The 19,833-nt window shown below is 39.8% G+C and overlaps 1 protein-coding gene across 1 annotated transcript in view; it reads right to left on the reverse strand.

The window, feature by feature from the left end:
- The window catches only part of LOC129697005 (signal-induced proliferation-associated 1-like protein 2), a 437,405-nt gene that overhangs the window by 236,145 nt on the left and 181,427 nt on the right, over positions 1-19,833 (reverse strand). Inside the window, exon 6 of the mRNA XM_055635187.1 lies at positions 12,044-12,232. Coding sequence (XP_055491162.1) covers positions 12,044-12,232 — 189 coding nt within the window. The remainder of the gene's footprint in view (positions 1-12,043; positions 12,233-19,833) is intronic.

The raw sequence follows: 19,833 nt of genomic DNA on the forward strand, positions 1-19,833 counted from the left end.
CGATTGTTCGTTGACGCGGACTCAGTGGGCTGAAAGGCATATTTCCATGCTGTATCTAAACTAAACAGTGAAGTCTCTAAAATAGTGAGATATCCATTTGTTAGTTCACGTCCACCAAGTTAAACCCTTTCACCTGAAGGTTGACCAATGTCTTGATTTCCAATAAACACTGCCCCAATTATCCACATTTTTCTGAGGTTATAGACGGTCAATCTGTTAAATATTTTACATTAGAAGGGAAGAGATGATATTATAAGCAGATCCTGCATGGGGAAATAGTGCTGTCATGGTATTTGTGAAGACTGAATGAATATTAATCGCTGAAGTTTATTTCAGATGAAGAACCTTTCCTGTTGATTTTTATCGTTGAAATTCTGCAAATTGTTGGGCTCAGTAATTCATTCATCCTAACAGTCATAATGTTTTACTCTCAAATTAACAAAAATAATGCTCTTCTTGGTATGATTTGAAATCTAACGTTATAATTGTTTTAATATATTTGTTTCATGTCTTTTGTAAAAGGTTCAGCACATGAACATTTTCTACTTTCTACGTTTTCTTTTGTAATTTAGGGCAAGACTTCAATGCAAAGCAAAGACTACTGCAATGACATGTTAACATGTCTGATTTGAGGATGGTCAGAAGTGTTCTCATACACTCCTGCCCAATATTAATCCTTCAAATATTACCAACAAGATTGCCTGCTCTTTCATCTCATTAGATACCTGCTGCATCCAAATTGACTGCTATATTTCCCAACATTGCAATAGTGATTGCACTTCAAAAAAATACTTAATTGGCTTCCGTAAGGTCCTCCATTAAGTATCTTGCCATATTGGTGGTTATTTTAATGATTAAAATGGGGAACCTTCCTTTCATTCCATCCAACAACTTAAAACATATACACTGCCAAATATAAAAGGAGGAGCAAGGAGAAGAAATGAAAAAATAAAAATGGTCAGAACTTTAATGCTGGTTTATACCAGGTCAGAAGACGGGTTTGGACCGAAACGTCATCCATCCTTTTTCTTCAGAGATGCTGCCTGCACCACTGAGTTACTCCAACACTTTGTGTCTAAGAGCAGACATCTCTGATGAATGCAAAATCCATCAAGTTCTCACTGTCCCTTTTTTTAAATGAGATTTTTAAATGGTTGATTACTCTCAGGCAAAATCGGATAAGAAAAAAAAATAGGGACAGGACATTTGGCCCCTCGAGCTGGTTTCACCATTAAATAAGATCATAACAGATCCAATCTGGCCTCCACACCACTTCCCTGCTCCCCCGCAATCACCCACTCACCCCATTCTATTTTCTCTCTACTCTTTTGAAGTTCAAATAAATATCTATGAATCTCTGCCTAGATTATATTTAATGACTCCACTTTCACTATTAGATCGAATCCAAAGAGCATTCAGAGAATTTCATTCTTATGTTTGTCTTTAATATGTGATCCCTTGCTCTGAAAATTATACCACCTGGTTCTAGATAACTTTTCTGCTAAATATTCTCTCTGCATCCCCCAATCAATGCCATCACAAATCTTATGTCAATAAAGTCAACTTACTTCCAAATTCCAATTAGTATCAGCCCATTCTACTTACCTCTCTGTCCTTGCATCCCTGTGAACCTTCTCTACAATGTCATCAATGCCAATATACTATTTCCTAAATATGACCAAATTTCTATGCAGTATTCCAACTATTGTCTCTTCAGTAAAGTCGCATCAAATATTTCTGTCTTTTATACTCCGTATCCCTTGTAATAAAGATCAACACTCAATTAGCCTTCCCAATCAACATTGTATCTCCATGCCAATAACTTGTGTTGATTAGTTGAAACAATTCACAGTAAAAACAATTCACTGAAATTTACTTTTACAAGTTTTTATTCCAACTTACTCAGAAGTTATACCCAATCCTTCATTTTGACAACTGTTCAAATTAAAACTGTGCATTATGTAGTACTAAATTTGCACACAGTATAATAATGGATTGTCAAAGTAGAAAATGTTGCTTAAATCTTGGAATTGGCTAAAGCTACGTAGGAGCAAATGGGAACGTACTTTAATTGTAATACTGCATACACTTAAACGTTCCGGCTTTAGTAATCAAAATCAGTACGTTTGAAACGCAATGAATATTTATGTCATTTACAGAAAGTGTTTTCATGAAACACATCAAAGTTCTAAAATGGGTTACATCTGCATTAAAATTTCACAAAGCTTCGTCTTCAGATTAAATACTTCAGTCGTCTGAGCAATGCTCACTTTATACGCTTCAATTGCCTGTCTGAGCCTTTGATCATTCAAACACTAAACAACTGCCCTTAGGACAAAACCATATCAGTTTGTAAGTTCATCTGCAGCAAACTGTATGTCCAAATGCATGAAACTCTATTCTGACCATTAAACATCAGGCAAGGAATGAATAAAGACAATGACAATTGTTTTCAGGCTATCACCAAAAAAATGAGAACTTATTAAGCTGTCCAGTGGTCAATTATTATGAAGGAATAAATGGACAAGCTGTCTCTGTTATCGTGCTTGTCATTAATGGAGCCATAGGCACACAACATGGGCACAGAATCCAACTCAAGTGTGGAGGAGGGAAAACAAAATCAAATGTCTAATTCTTCAATGGATTGTTCAACCAATTTATGACAATTGCTCACATCACTCTGGAACATAAAACCATGGAAGGTCATTTCAGTTCTGGCACCCTCAGTATTAACTGATTTAATTTATATGACAATGCAAAAATTTCCATAAACAACTCGTGTGCACAGATTCATGTGTGTTTGAGTCAGCACATCTGTTTCAACTATCAGTCAAATGCAAGAGGAAAATATACAATTAATCGCAAGACCCTCAACATCTTAGATGTACAGATCTTGGGGTCCAAGTCCATAACTCTCTGAAAGTGGCAACACAAGTAGATAGAGTGGTAAAGAAGGCATACTGCATACTTGTCTTCATTGGCCAAGACATTGGCCAAAGAATCAGGAAGTCATGATGCAAATTTATAGGGGGGGAAAAAGTGAACTGAAGAATGGCTAATGGAGTTTAATGAAGGCGAGTGTGAGGTGCTGCATTATGGGAAGTCAAAACAGGGCAGGACCTTCGCAGTGAATAGTAGACCCCTGGCGAGTGTTATAGGGCAGAGGGATCAAGGAGTATGTGTACACTGTCCCCTGAAAGTGGTGTCACGGGTAGAGAGTGTGATAAAGAAGGATTTTGGTACAATTATATTGGGTATAGAAGTTGGGACGTTATGTCACAGTTGTACAACCTGTTCGTGAGGCCGCATTTGGAGTATTGTGCTCAATTTTGGTCACCCTCCTATAGGATGTCATTAAACTGGAAAGAGTGGAGAGAAGATTTTTAAGAATGATGCCAGGACCCGAGGGCCTAAGCTATAAGGAGAGGTTGGGCAAGCTAGGACTTTACTCATTGGAGTGCAGGAGGCTAAGACATGATTTTATCAAAGTGTGTAAAATCATGAGGGAAATTGGCTTGGTATAATTGTAAATTGTTCCTAGTATGTACAGGATAGTGTTAGTGTGTGGGGATCGGCTGGTCGGTCTGGCAATCCTATTTTTGCAGCTAACCAGTAGTTTGCATCTTGCAGTGTAGCCTCTGTATTTCTGTTCATGAAGTTTTCTGTGGACAGTGGTCATTGACAAATCCACACCTGAAGAATGTTTCTGATCTGTTGGACAGATGTTTGGGGATTTTTCTTTATTATAGAGAGAATTCTTCTTTCATCAGCTGTGGAGGCCTTCCTTGGCCTGCCAATCCCTTTGTGATTAGTAAGCTCTACGTGATTAGCAGCTGTAATTTCTACATGGTGAAACCAAAATGTATAAAAATACCCTTTAGTAAAATCTGACAATGTGCACTTTAACCACATGTGATTTTTTCTATTACAAAACTCAAATTGTGGAGTACAGAGGCAAATAAATAAATGATGGGTCTTTGTCCCAAACATTACGGAGGGCACTGTAACTCTCTCTTGAAAACATCCAGTGAATTGGCCTCCACTGCCTTCCATGGCAGAAAATTCCACAGATTCACAACTATCTGGTTGAAAGAGTTTTTCCTCATCTCAGTCCAATATAAGTCCTCAACCCCTTATTCTTAAACTGTGACCTCAAGTTCTGGACTCCCCCAACATCGGGAACATTCTTCCTGCATCTAGCCTGTCCAATCCCTTAAGAATTTTATATTTTTATTCCCCTCTCATCCTTCCTAATTACAGTGACTATGAGCCCGGTCGACCCATTCTTTCATCATATAGCAGAGTAATGTATTATCATTGTATGTCATTAAAACAAAGAACTGTAGATGCTGGTTAATACACAAAAGGACACAAAGTGCTGGAGTAACTCAGGCTGCATCTCTGGACAACATGGAGAGGTGATGCCGGGTCCCTTCTGCAGACTGATTCAATCTGCTGAGTTACTTCAGCATTCTGTGTCGTTTCACCTTAAAACTAGGCCCCGATGCCGCTGGTCTGCACCAGCGAGCTCCTCCTCATCAGCCACCCGACCATCAGCTACCCGATGCACCCGGGGCTTCCATCCACCAGGGGCTTCCATCCACCAGCTCCCCCTACAGTCCACCACCACACGCCCCCGGCCACCGCCGCGGTACCCTCCCTTCCCACCAACTCAATAACCCCAAAACGCCCCAGATTTACTCAATTCTGTTACACAACAATGCACAACAGCGCAACTATCATGTCAGCCAGCTCCTTGAACTTTTTTCACACAGAGAGTGGTGAATCTCTGGAACTCTCTGCCACAGAGGGTAGTCGAGGCCAGTTCATTGGCTATATTTAAGAGGGAGTTAGATGTGGCCCTTGTGGCTAAGGGGATCAGAGGGTATGGAGAGAAGGCAGGTACGGGATACCGAGTTGGATGATCAGCCATGATCATATTGAGTGGAGGTGCAGGCTCGAAGGGCCGAATGGCCTACTCCTGCACCTAATTTCTATGTTTCTATGTTTCTTTCAAGTAAAGAAAATTTGGACTGTTTGTCAAGTTTTCAATTAAGTAGCACAACTGTAGCAAGGCAAGACATCCAATAAAGATCTTCAACTTTGTTGGTCTTCATCCCTAATGTTAAGTATTTAAACTTAAATGACCAACAAAACAAAAAAATGCTTTGTTTTAAAGGTTTCTGAAATTACGTTCTACTAGGTATGCACACAATCTTCAACCAACTTCACTTAACTAGATTGGCAATTTTGCTTTAACAGGGAACAGATGAAACGGTTCATCAGCTGATCCTCTTGAATGAGAATGGAGGCATTGATATGCATCAACTTGGAATCCAGGCCAAAAGAGACTGTGCAAAGCTGAGAAACGGACTCAAAGTTGATCATGAAACAGCTAAACTAAATGATATCAAAACAATATTCACACTTTGAGTAATCTGTGATTTGCAGCAAACTCTTGTACCAAATCTTACAGCTCTTCTGATGTTCCTTTGCATTTGCTCTGTATGGATGATTTTCAAAACTACTATATTTCTAAATACAGATTTAATTAAAATGATAAATAAATAATTTTCAATTATTTTTAAAATCACATTTTGATTTGGATACAAATGCATAACATAAATGCCAATGCCATCTATTCTTATTATGTGAACTGAATTTATATTATAATAATTTATCCAGCTTATTTTCCATTTACTATGTAAACATGTTCACTTTTTGGTGAACTACTCCTGTGAGTTATATATTTTGTTGAATTGAATCAGTATGAGTACAGCAATTCAACAAATGAACAGGATAGGGATTAGGCAAGTCAGATAAACTCTATACTCGTAATGCATGGACAGCTGTGAATTATTTATTAGACTTTGAACCATTCATATTTTGTTAATGCTCTGTTGAATAATGGTCAGCCTTTTGAGTAGATTGCAGGCTAGTGGTTTTCTACTCAACCACTGAAGTTTAACGACACCATTAAGTCTGTACTGATCCTCTAATTGGCAGCAGAAGTGGCACACCCTTTTTTGAAACACAAGCCTCTGTCCCACTTGGCGACTTTTTTCAGTGACAGCTGCAAAATAGGCTGTCGCCTCATGGTCGCGGGCTGACGCCTGTGTTGTCGTGCGCTGTCTCTGCAAGTGTTGTCGCTTTTTTCTTGTCGCCGCGGGATTTTGAAATGTTCAAAACCTTGCAGTGACAGTGGGCTTGACATTGCCTGAAGTTGCCTGTTGTTTCCTGTCGTAGGTTGTCGCCAGGAGACGTACGATGTCGCACGGTCATGACCTCGGCAAATTCCTTTTGCAACAACTTACGTCATCATACGTCAACCGGCGACAGTGCCTGCGTCAAGATATGGATCAAAATGACGTTCCTTGCCTTCTGTTGTCTTCACATGTTGCAGACAGTGTCATAGCTTGTCGTATCTTGCCGTATCGTGTCGAGGGTGGACGTATCTTGACCTCGGTTGTCGTTGTTTGGCGTCTGTGCTGTCGCAGGTTGTCGTATGTTATCGCTGTTGTGGTCGTCCCAGGTCCCGAAAAATTGTGACTTAAATTGTCGCAGTTTGATGTCAACTGTGTCGTAGCTTGTCGTACAACTTGACGGTTTTTCGGCGTCAGTCAATGACGCCGGCAGTTGCCGAAAAAAATCACAAAGTGGGACAGGTCCTACAGTGCAATTCTCAATGCCTTATTCATTCAGGTTTATCAGTCATTGGCCGTGTATAATGCTGTTGTCATAGCAACATCAAATTCTATCCATGAGACAACAACTCTGCATTTTGCCACTTCAGCATAACCTTTCCCGAACCATTGTGCTATTTAATATTTAAATTGTGAATGAATTACAAACTATTTTTTCCTCCCTGCTCTGCAGAACAAAGTAGACTTAAGTTTCTGTAATGGTGCACTATTGTAATTTGCAGTGAAGATTCGATCAACTCAGATAAAAAGCACCAACATTTGCATTCTAGGACAGCAGCTCAATTACCAAATGTTTACAAAAATAGTTTTTGACACATTCTACAAAAGCGGTGATCTTTCTCCAGAGCTATTTGTTTGCTTGACACAGGATAAATATGTGAATTTTCAATCATGGCAACATCTTATTACTGTCAGGCTACCTCTCAAATTGAAAAGTAGCTTCTAGGACACCAAAATTCCAGGCTAGCAAAGTCATTCAGGATAATTGAATTTTTGCAAGAATATGGAAATTATTTAAAATAATTCAGTTTAAATGTATTATCCTGAAAGAGATAAATATCTATGCCAACACTATTTGACATTTATTGTCAAATCACTACTTGACAATAAATGCTTGATTGTCATGAATTTCCAAAAAAGATGCTTCCAATTATAGATTCAAATATCCTAAAATTCAGGGGTCCATGCCAGTGTTTAAGCTACCCACCTTCCATCTTTCTCCCATCTAAATCTAATCGATGTTACATTACATCCTTCTTCCTCACATATTTGTTCAGACTGAATTAATCTGCCCTAATGACTTCAACCACTTCCTGTGATTCTCACCTGGTAAAAGTAGTTTCTTGCAGTTCCTTATTGGATTTCTTGTTTTTCTGTATCAGAGATATAGGGTTCCTTAAACAGGAAAGGTAGAATGTGCTGGACTAAATGCCCACTCTTGGGAGACGAAAGATAGCTCGGCACCTCTCTAACGTAATTCAACTAAAGTGCCCGCTATGAAGGGTCTGCCCAAAAAGGTCACTGGGAACCTGATAGATTCCGTAGTTACTCTTAGAGAATATGGCAGTCACAATTATTCCCACTGAACAGAAGGTTGACAAGAATCAATATAAAGCTACCTTGCCATCCTCATCAAATATCATTTTTGGGTCAAACGAATATCTGCCGACATGATGTGAGTATTCACCTAATGTCATTCAACTGATAGGACTAGGATTTCCAGATCTCACTTGTATACCCATGAGTTCTGAGCACCAGATATCTCTAATTCAAGATGGAAGCAATCGGAAAAAAAATCCTAACTAAAATTGTTTTTTTTCTCAGTCTAACAATTACCACCAAGTGTCAAATTTCAAATAGAGGACAAGTGCTAATCAACTGTTCCATTTGAGTGACTGGAAAATCAAACTGGCTAAAATGTAATCATTGAAATGTGCTGCATCAACACCTTTTATGATTGCTTTTGTTTTTCTCTGTAAAGAAAGTAGTTATATTATTTTAGGTGAAGGAAACAAGGCCTTTAAAGAGAAGTCGTCTTAAACTAAAGTTTATTATTCGATTTGACAGATCCATTTCTTTCACAAATCTGTGGTATGTCCTTGCAATCCAATTTCCATTGCCGTCAGACACTTCCAATAGCTCATTCTCTCATGAATTTCACTATGGCAACCATTTTTCTTGTGAAAGCTGGAATAATCAAATTGTTAAATGCATTTAAACAATATATTTCCCAGTTCTAGCATTCGTAATTACTCTTGGATTCCTGTCAGACAAAACTGACCTGAAAAGGAGGAATAGCGAACATAAATTGTTTCTGCATCGAATGCAGTAGACCAGGTTGTAAGATGTACCACCTGTGCTATCGCTTACATTTTGTGGAGCACCTATCCTCTGTCTCCAATGGCAATCTTGAGCTTCCAGCTGCCAGTCATATTAACTTTCTTTTTCATTCCCACTTAAGAAGTCCTTAGCCACTGAAGGCCAAATACGAATTAGAAGACATCTCATATTCCACTTGTACCTTACAACAAAAATGGTATGACTTTTGCAATTTCAGGTAACTTCAACCACTGGTATTCTCTTCCCACACACATCCACCTGCAGCCTCTTTTGGCTTTTGCTAAAGCAGAATTGCAGCAAGCACCAACATTTGAATTGGAAGAAATAGCAGTTGGCTTGTCAATGGTTGGGTTTATGGGAAGGTTATGTTACAGATGACCTGAGTAGTACAACAGTTGCTCCTATACAAATAACTCTACAATGATTGTGTGCATTCAATGCAAATCCTCCAACTTCCCTGCCATCAGCATATATAAACATATTTATTATCTTTGAGTATGAATCGTTCTTGCTTTAGCTGGATATGACCTATGAAAACATATTTCAAGCCAGCCCAGGTGTTTTGAACACTTATTGTTTTCATAAGTTTAATTTTTTATGCCAATGTCAGTATTTACTTTGAAACGTTAATTGAAACGATAAAACGATAATTCTGTTTTTCTTCCTGTGAATGCAACAAGACTTGTTGAGTAATTCATAACATATTCTTATAACAGAAAAAGCTGATTTTAACAAATATAAAGTATTTTGTTATGGATAACGAGTACAGTATTTCCTTAACTAGATCATCAAGAAAGACCTATTGATTACTTGTAAACATGCACAGGTGTAAACATCACAGGCAAGACGAGTATATAATTACAACTTAGCATCGTCCATCTGAGAATTGGGAGGTGAAAGCCTTCTAAAAGTGCAGTAGTCCTTGTTATGAAAATACTCCCACACATTTGCTAAGATTTAAATCCAGTCATAATAAAGGAACTGCAAACAGTTTCCATGTCAGGATGGTGTAAGATGTAGAGGGAAATTTACAAGTGGAGGCAGAATCATATACCTACTGGCCTCGTTCTGCAAAACGGCAAAGGTTGTGTATTTGGAAGAAATTTCCTGGGGCTTACTGAATTGATGCAATGCATTAAAAAAAATAATTTAGAGACACAACAAGCCCTTCAGCCCACCATGTTCACACCAACCAATGATCACACTCGTTCTATGTTATCCAATTTCACATCCACTCCGTATACACAAGGGCAATTTACAATTTGTAAATGTTGTAATTTAGAGTGTTAATGGTGAAAACAGTGAATATTTAAATTTGTAGTCAGGGTGCCTCAAAGATCTAGTTTTGATTCACATGACAACAATTCCTTGAAACCTGGAGGAACTACAGTCAGTTTGATATGTGGAGAACACAGAACACCCACAGAATACAGAAAATCAAGAGATCATCGACAATCCCCAGATTTTGAGGATGGTGGAGTTGGGGACATTAATGTCAATCTTGGATTATTTTGCATTATAGATGGCCATTGCTTAGTACTTGGTGTGGCACAAAATTACTTGGTAATTATTAACAAAATAATGAATTCTGCCTGGGTCTTAACATATTTAGGCATGGATTGACTCGGTATCTGTGGTGTTATGCTGGAACTGAACATAGTATCATCATCAACACACATCCCCATCTCTAATCTTACATTGAAGTTAATGTCATTGATAAACTTGCTGAAGTTGGTCAGACCACCAAAATTGCTACTGAACCGATGTCCTTTTGAAAAACAATCACCTTCACATGCTCCATGTACATCTTTAGCCTGTGGGGAGTTTTGATTCAATGACTTCAGTTGTATAAGAACTTTTTGGTATCACACTGAAAGCACAAGGACTCACATGCCACTTTCCAAATATAGATTGTTCTTCCATGTTTGGTGCAAAGATATAATACATTCAGGAGTGGTAAAAGCCAAACTGGGTATTGGTTAACAGATGATTAAAAAATGCCTTCATGCATTGTTGTTTAATATGTCTTTAATATGCCTGCAAAGCTGCAGCAAGAAATAATTTCATCGTTCTGGCCACAGTTCATATTACAGTTAAACGCGTATGACTCCTGAGTATGAGTGATAGAAAGGATAGTGACAAGTCAAGAGTCAAGAGTCAATTTAATTGTCATTTGGACCCCTGGAGGTCCAAACGAAATGCCGTTTCTGCAGCCATACATTACACACAAATAGACCCCAGACATTATTTTGGATGGATTGGATTGTCCATGCTGACACCTCACTGTGCCCTTTCCCATCCCCACACTACTCATGTCCCATCATCTCTCATAGGTCTTATTAGTGATTTATGACATATGAAGGAAGGTTCTCTGAGCATGACTACATTAGGGTGTTTCTTGATTAGTCTTTGGGCATGGTTTCAATTTTGGGATTAATCACAAACGTGTGTGATGATCAGTCACCTGATTTGGACATACTTTTGTTGCTTCTGAATCCTCAACTGAAATTGACATCAGCCAGCCTATCCAGTTTAATGATGTTTTAATGTAGAATATGGGACAAGAAAATTTGCTGCCACAAAAAAAAAACTTAACGGGTCTAGTAACATCCATGGAGGGAATGGACAGACAATATTTCTGATCAGGACCCATCTTCAGACAGAATAGTGAAAGCTGGAAAAGAGCGGACCAAAGCTGAGGGTGGATTGGTGAATAGCTGAAGTGACAAAGGCTGAAGGTGAATAAGAGACAAAAAGGCTGTGAGACAAGAAAAGAAAAGTAGTGAAATATAAAGCTGGCGGGGAGGGACAAATGGAAGGGGAAAGTGGAAAGAGGGAGGGATAAAAGATAAATATGGGACTCGAGGATGGGAGATTAGCTTGAGGAGGACCAGAGTAACTGAGGTGGTTGAAGATGATGGAAAATGTGTACTGGGCTACCCCATTCATTAATAATTCTTTTAACAAAATTTTCCTGCAAGTTATTTTCAATTTCCATTCCAAAAATACACGCGTAATAACAGCTGTTCTTATCATTTATAATTATGCATTAAACAATGGGAAAAGCTTACTCATACATACGTGGGGAAATTAGTGGCAACCCAAATCAATACCACTGAATAGCACCATGCAAGTGAAAGTATTTTACAAGCAGATTTAATGTCTTCACCTTGGAGTTATTTAAGTTTCTGGTGTTTTTCAAAAGCCTTATGTTCAATACTATATTTTCTCAGTTAATTGACACGATTACAGTCATAAACATACTCAAAAGCTTACTGTCATTCCCTTTTCCACTATGCCAACTGTTTTATCGTTATCTAATTGAACATTGATAACATCCCCATCTGCTTACTGTTTGCTCAGTCATAGATTTTCAATCTGTTCATTTTTTTTGCTTTCATGGGGATATTTATTCCTTTATTCATAATGATCATATTTAAGTTAATCAAATATTGCACATACTCTATGTAAGTATATTATGCAACAACAAAAAAACTTACCCCTTGCTCATCAAGTTTCAACAGCTGTTCCATTACTTTGGGAGAAGTTGAAGCCACTCTCAGGCACTGGATGTTTAATTCAGGTATCACATACTCCAGCACCTCCTTTATGGGCAAACCTCGAGCTGTGCCATGTCGAGCAGTGGATGCTACAGCATCTTCCAAAACGGCTCCTCTCAAAGTAGAAAGCTAAATTAAGAAGAAAATCAATCTGTAAATACAAATATCAAAATATACTCTCATTTGTAAAACTAATCCATACAAATTAATTAGCAAACCTAATATTTATATCAATATTACATTGTCATCAGATCCAAACTGCCACAGTTAAAAGTTAGCCAAACAAGAAATGTTATTATTTCCACAAATTAGTTTTGTTTGTAGTAATAAAGATTATATAGTCTGTTCATATATGAAAGTATATGGGTTTTCTCATGGCACAATAATTTTGGCAAGAACTAGAAGGGTTTCAGCCTGAAACGTTGCCTATTTCCTTCGCTCCATAGATGCTGCTCGCTGAGTTTCTCCAGCATTTTTGTGTACCCTGTTCTTGTTAGATGTTTCCTTTGAAGTCAGAACAAAGCTGAAATGACGTAAGAGCATTTTGGGATAGTATTGCTAGGATTGAAATAGGAACCTCCAAGTGTTTATCTTTTAATTTACACATTGTCTTCCTTACATTTTTACAGCACATAAGGATTCATATCAATGCACTGCTCTCTGCTAGAGCAATGCCATATTTATCCCATGCTCCTTGTCAAAGCAAACCCAAACTAATTCCATTGCCCAGTGTCTGCTAGGGCAATCCTACACTAATCTTACTGCCTGGTTCTCAAGATAAGCAATTCAAGTCCCAATTCCACTACCCAATCACGGCTGTCTGAAGGGGGGGGGGGCAATGGGTGCAGTCGCACCCCCCTTTTTTTCCCACCGAGTAAAAAAAAAATTGGTGTTAAGGGAGACCGCTTTGTAGGTTTTGCACACTGGGATTTTTGAGGTGTGCCTCTACCTCGGCAGCACTGAGGTGACGGCGGAATATTGTGTGCGGTTAGGGTTTGGGTTTGGGTAGAACACAGCCACAGTCCTAGCCACCACACAACTAACAACCAGCCACAGAAAGAAGATGAAATGAGTCAGGGTGAGTGATGTGACGATGTCACGTTTACCAATTGATGACGGGTTGCTGAGCTTGAAATGTCACCTCCCGCACCGTTCTATGAGCTCATCAGCGGTAATTGAAATCATTTATTATTTCCGCTGATACCTCACGTCACCATGGTTTAAATTCTCCCATGTCCCACCCCCTCACGTCTAGTTATTGTATTGTAGCTTGTCAGGTCCAGAGGTCTCAATTAATTGGTTTGTACTCCTTATGTTGTTCACTTTTTGACTGATTCACCCGAGGAGCCCAAACATGAAGAGTCGATAAGGAGGCAGAGAGCGGAGAGCCGGCTCCAGGACACCGGAGAGCAGGCAGGAGAGCTGCCCTTCACACGGCGGCCACCCCTACACCCACCCAGCCGCTCCGCTCCTGCCAAATATACAACCCCCGGCACCCAAGCATTGGACTGCCGCCAAGTTGAAGGCATAGTTCACCGACCTGCGGGTCCCTATCCCGCACAACTATAAGCAACGCCAACTGTACACACTCTTTAGCAACTCGACCAGAGCCTCGGGGTTAGCACACGACCCTGCTTTAGTTGAAAATCAGATCCATTCTCTAGAAGCCATCGCCTCCCTGATGTTCCCACCTGATCCAGCCTTAACCACCGCGGCCAACCGTTGGAGTAACTCAGCGGGTCAGGCAGCATCTCTGGAGAATATGGATTGAGTCAAAGAATAACAGAGTGTGGAAACAGGCCCTTTGGCCCAACTTGCCCCCACCGGCTAACAATGTCCCAGCTACACTAGTCCCACGTGCCTGCAATTGATCCATATCCATCCAGACCTGTCCTATCCATGTACCTATCTAGCTGTTTCTTAAATGATGGGATAGTCCCAACATCAACTATTTCCATTGGCAGCTTGTTCCACACACCCACCTTTGTGTGAAAAAAGTTGCCCCTCGGATTCCTATTAAATCTTTTCCCCTTCACCTTGATCCTATTTCAGACCCGCGATGAAGAGGAAGGTAAAAGACGGCTGCACAATGTACGGTAAGTTCTTTAGAGAAGTATAATAAAATTTAGCGGGCATTTTACCTACCGGTCGGTTTTCTTTGGACCTGAAAACTCCAATGATCCAATCAAAATGCCCGGTCAGCGAAGGAGGTTGCCTACGGCTGCCCTCGACTGCCTGTAACTAAATAGCGACCCCACTCCACTGCACTACGAGTTAAAAAGAACCATGCTGACCACATTTTATTCGCGGAATATTTTTCAACAGGCTGAAAAAGTTTCTGCGACCCAGCTGAGGCTGCGAGTATTCGGGAACTTGCCTCGAGCATGTTCCAGCGACCTCATAGGACCTCCTAGGACCACGTGTCGACCATGCTGCGAGTTTGAGTCGATGGCAAACTCGTCTAAACTCGCAGATTAGGTCGCCGCAGTGAGACAGCTCCTTAATGCTGTCTGCTGGGGTAATTTTCTACAAATCCTACTGCCCAGGTCTCTGTGGGGTAAACCTAGATTAATCTCCAGCTTTGATCTCTGTGCAAAAGCAATCACAGACAAATCCCAATATTCAGGACAATATCCAAGATAAATTTATCTGGTGGAAAATTCCTGTCATTTCGCCCATATCCAAATATTACCTTTAAGTGGTGTTTGTTAAAATTATTGCTTGTGGTTAAGTATTCCAAGTAAGTGCTCCAAGTAAAGACATTCTCTGGATACTTTCAAGAGAAAGCTAGATAGAGCTCTTAAAGATAGCGAAGTCAGGGGATATGGGGAGAAGGCAGGAACTGATTGTGGATGATCAGTTCCTCAATCAGTAGCCTCTACTGATTGTGGATGATCAGCCATGAGCCAGCACCACCACAGTGAATGGCGGTGCTGGCTCAAAGGGCCGAATGACCTACTCCTCCACCTATTGACTGTTACATCTATTTTTTTTCTTTATGATTCACTTTCTTTGGAGTTTGATTCAGACAGATTCTGACAGCTTCGGACACCAATTGACCCCCCCTCCCCCTCTTCATTATAAATCTACAAGGGTTATCCCCATTTTATTCTGTAAATATGTTTCAGTCTTTGGGTTTGAGCTTTATAGGCTTTGGCATTATTCCAGTTTTCCCATTTAAATCACCATTTTAAGAAATTAAGAATGCTTTTTAGAAGAGAGTTCAATCTTTAATAGCACAGCTATCATTAAAAGAGAGGCAGAAGCTAAAGGCAGCAACTGAAAATGAGAACAATAATCATACGCAACAAACAGGTCAGACTGGAGGTGCTTTGTACAGGAGGATCAAACGGCAAATTTTAAGAAGTTACTTGGTAAGTCCCGATTTTACTTATCATTTGCAAACCATTGTAAAGTTGTGCAGCATAATTCCACAGGATTTCTAGACCAAAAAATAATCAAAAAAACAACTCTACATCACACGTGGATGAAATACAAGGAATGTAATTGGCAAAACCTCATACTTATGAATGGAACTATTAGGACCATTGAAGAGATCTTCCAAGTGCTACCTCGTCTGGGCATTAACTGCATCACTATCCACAATCAGCTCTCATCTGCTTTTGGCTCTTGCAGGACTGACCTTTATGGTTTTTAGGCTGCAGATGTCTCGGCAGTGCTGAAGAATTCATGAGGTGCGATAAGTGGTTTGTTATTAGATCACCTCTGCTCCTTCCACTCACTATGTTTTGTAGGTCACGGGTTTGTTGTTAGAACTCAATTTTCAGACACCTGTGGGTCGTCCTCCTCCATACCAGCCCCCAATGAGATGTAATGGTGTTCCTTTGCAGAGAACCTTGCCAGAGGGGCTCACCAGTGATATACTTAATTGTGCCATCCAACCCGATGGCTTCTCATTTCACAGACCTGCGGCAAACCTGAATGAGTATGCCACCGCAATGACTGACTTCATCAGTAAGTGCATAGAGGAATGTTTGCCGAAGACGTCAATCTGAGTGTTTTCCAATCGGAAACAATGGATGAACTGTGAAGTGCATTCCCAGGTAAAGAAGTCAAATTATTCTGAGCGGTACATGAAATCTTGCTATGAATATTGCAAAGCCATCAGGAATGCCAGGAGACAGTACCGGGACAAACTCGAGTCCCAGTATTAACATTCGTACACCTGTCGATTATGTTAAGGCCTGAAAACTATAACTGGCTGTAAAGTGAAGATAGGCAGACTCGTAACCTGGTGCCAAGACAACACTTCTCCTTCAATGTTAGCATGACAAAGGAGATTGTGATCGACTTCAGGAAGTAAAGCAGTATATACACCCTGGTGTACATTGATTGTGCATAAGTAGAATTGGTCGAAGGTTTTAATTCTTACGAATAAATTTCACCAGCAATTAGTCCTGGACCAGCTACTTCAAATCTAACGGCAAGATAGCACACCTCCGCCTCTACTTCCTTAGAAGGCTGAGGAGGATTGGCATGTTCCAAACAATGGATGCTCCATTGGAAGCATTTTATTGGGATGCATCACAGCATGCTTTGGGAACTGCTCCATCCAAGACCGCAAGAAATTGGAGAGAGTTGACGACGTAGCCAGACATCACACAAACCAACCTCCCTTCCACAGATTCCATCTACACTTTACGCTGCCTCGGCAAGGTCACCAGCATAACCAAGGACCAGTCTCACCCCTGGTCACTCCTTCTTCTCCCCTCTCTCATCCGAAACTTGAAAACGCATACCTCTAGATTCATGGATAGTTTCTTCTCAGCTGTTATCAGGGAACTGAACCATCCTCTCACCAGCTGAAGTGTGACCTCCTGACCTCCATTCTACCTCATTAGAAATCTTTGAACTATCTTTAATCGGATTTCATCTTACCTGCATGTTGTGGCTTTTATCTTCTATCTGTACTGTGGGTGACTTGATTGTAATCATGTTTCGTCTTTTCTTTGACTGGACAGCATGCAACACAAGCTTTTCACTGTACCTCAGAACACATTACAATAATAAACTAAACTAAACCAGAACATGCTTTTACAGTTAATTTGCTCCCTGTTATTCTCATTAAATTAGTCTGTGATTTCTGGTCGTAACACATTCATTATGATGGACTTCATTGCAGAGCTAGAACTGTGGACTATGTCATACATGTGAAAGTTGTGGTGATGATTATATAAATTAAAGTTTAATTGCATATTTCTTCATATTGATTTGAGAGAGGTAAAACACAGACTCCTCAGAATAGTTGCCTTTGTATGAAACTGATGGTTTCATTTGACCTAGACTTGTAAAATTGGTGGAGAAGCACTGGCTTGGGTTGAAATCCCTACATTTAAAATTCACACATCATTTGAGTTTAACAATTCAATTTGGCCCCATGACTTGGTAAAATGGTCACAAGGAAGTAATAAACGGTGTCTCGCTGTTAGCTCAAGAATTTAAAGGGAATCACTGTATATTACAACAATAATTCTAATTAAATAAGGTTTAAGGTGAATTATCTAGAGATAAAGAGGAAAGTGGCACTAAAAATAGATTGGGCATGTGAATAATGAATGAAAGCTTGCTGTACCACGTATAAAAAATAAAAAACTATATGAAAAATACTGAACTGATGAAAAATTAAAACTGACCAAACTTCAACCATTTTCTGGACTCCTCAGATTGATAAGAATGATACAGAGAGCCAAGGAATGGTAGTTTGCTGATCCATTACAACATCTTAATTAATAACCCAGTCTAATTAATAATGCACGGACTTGTAGGGCCGAGATGGCCTGTTTCCGTGCTGTAATTGTTATATGGTTATTATATGGTTATAACCCCCTCAATCTTCTAAGCATAAGGATACTATGAGGTTCAAAGTAAAAGAAGTACTGACACTTTTGATAAATATATAAAAGTGGATAAGTCTCCAGGTCCTGACAGGATATTCCCTAGGACATTGAGGGAAGTTAGTGTAGAAATAGCCGGGGCTATGACAGAAATATTTCAAATGTCATTAGAAACGGGAATAGTCCCCGAGGATTGGCGTACTGCGCATGTTGTTCCATTGTTTAAAACGGGTTCTAAGAGTAAACCTAGCAATTATAGACCTGTTAGTTTGACTTCAGTGGTGGGCAAATTAATGGAAAAGATACTTAGAGATAATATATATAAGCATCTAGATAAACAGGGTCTGATTAGGAACAGTCAACATGGATTTGTGCCTGGAAGGTCATGTTTGACTAATCTTCTTGAATTTTTTGAAGAGGTTACTAGGGAAATTGACGAGGGTAAAGCAGTGGATGTTGTCTATATGGACTTTAGTAAGGCCTTCGACAAGGTTCCCCATGGAAGGTTGGTTAAGAAGGTTCAACTGTTGGGTATAAATGCAGGAATAGCAAGATGGATTCAACAGTGGCTGAATGGGAGAAGCCAGAGGGTAATGGTGGATGGCTGTTTATCGGGTTGGAGGCAGGTGACTAGTGGGGTGCCTCAGGGATCTGTGTTGGGTCCTTTGTTGTTTGTCATGTACATCAATGATCTGGATGAAGGTGTGGTAAATTGGATTAGTAAGTATGCAGATGATACCAAGATAGGGGGTGTTGTGGATAATGAAGAGGATTTCCAAAGTCTACAGAGTGATTTAGGCCATTTGGAAAAATGGGCCGAAAGATGGCAGATGGAGTTTAATGCTGATAAATGTGAGGTGCTACACCTTGGCAGGACAAATCAAAATAGGACGTACATGGTAAATGGTAGGGAATTGAAGAATACAGTTGAACAGAGGGATCTGGTATAACCGTGCATAGTTCCTTGAAGGTGGAATCTCATATAGATAGGGTGGTAAAGAAAGCTTTTGGTATGCTAGCCTTTATAAATCAGAGCATTGAGTATAGAAGCTGGGATGTAATGTTAAAATTGTACAAGGCATTGGTGAGACCAAATCTGGAGTATGGTGTACAATTTTGGTCGCCCAATTATAGGAAGGATGTCAACAAAATAGAGAGAGTACAGAGGAGATTTACTAGAATGTTGCCTGGGTTTCAACAACTAAGTTACAGAGATAGGTTGAATAAGTTGGGCTTTATTCTCTGGAGCGCAGAAGGTTAGGGGGGACCTGATAGAGGTCTTTAAAAAATGATGAGAGGGATAGACAGAGTTGATGTGGACAAGCTTTTCCCTTTGAGAATAGGGAAGATTCAAACAAGAGGACATGACTTCAGAATTAAGGGACAGAAGTTTAGGGGTAATATGAGGGGGAACTTCTTTACTCAGAGAGTGGTAGCGGTGTGGAATGAGCTTCCAGTGGAAGTGGTGGAGGCAGGTTCATTGGTATCATTTAAAAATAAATTGGATAGGCATATGGATGAGAAGGGAATGGAGGGTTATGGTATGAGTGCAGGCAGGTGGGACTAAGGGGGAAAAAAATTGTTCGGCACGGACTTGTAGGGCCGAGATGGCCTGTTTCCGTGCTGTAATTGTTATATGGTTATATGGACATATGCAAGTTTTAGTCAAGTTGCACTAATTTAGTCTTTGATATGATTCTGATTAATCTGCACTCCCTCTTCATTGCTCCAAACACTAAACTCCCTCTAAAACCTTTAAAGCATAAAACTGAGTCAGACAAATTCCAAACATGTCCTCAATTCATTCATTTTTAAGAACAAGCTGGATAACACCTACTATACATTGAATCATCACTCATTAAGAAACTTGCTCAA

The sequence above is a fragment of the Leucoraja erinacea genome, chromosome 5 (assembly GCF_028641065.1).
Source record: "Leucoraja erinacea ecotype New England chromosome 5, Leri_hhj_1, whole genome shotgun sequence".
Classification (NCBI taxonomy): Eukaryota; Metazoa; Chordata; class Chondrichthyes; order Rajiformes; family Rajidae; genus Leucoraja; species Leucoraja erinaceus.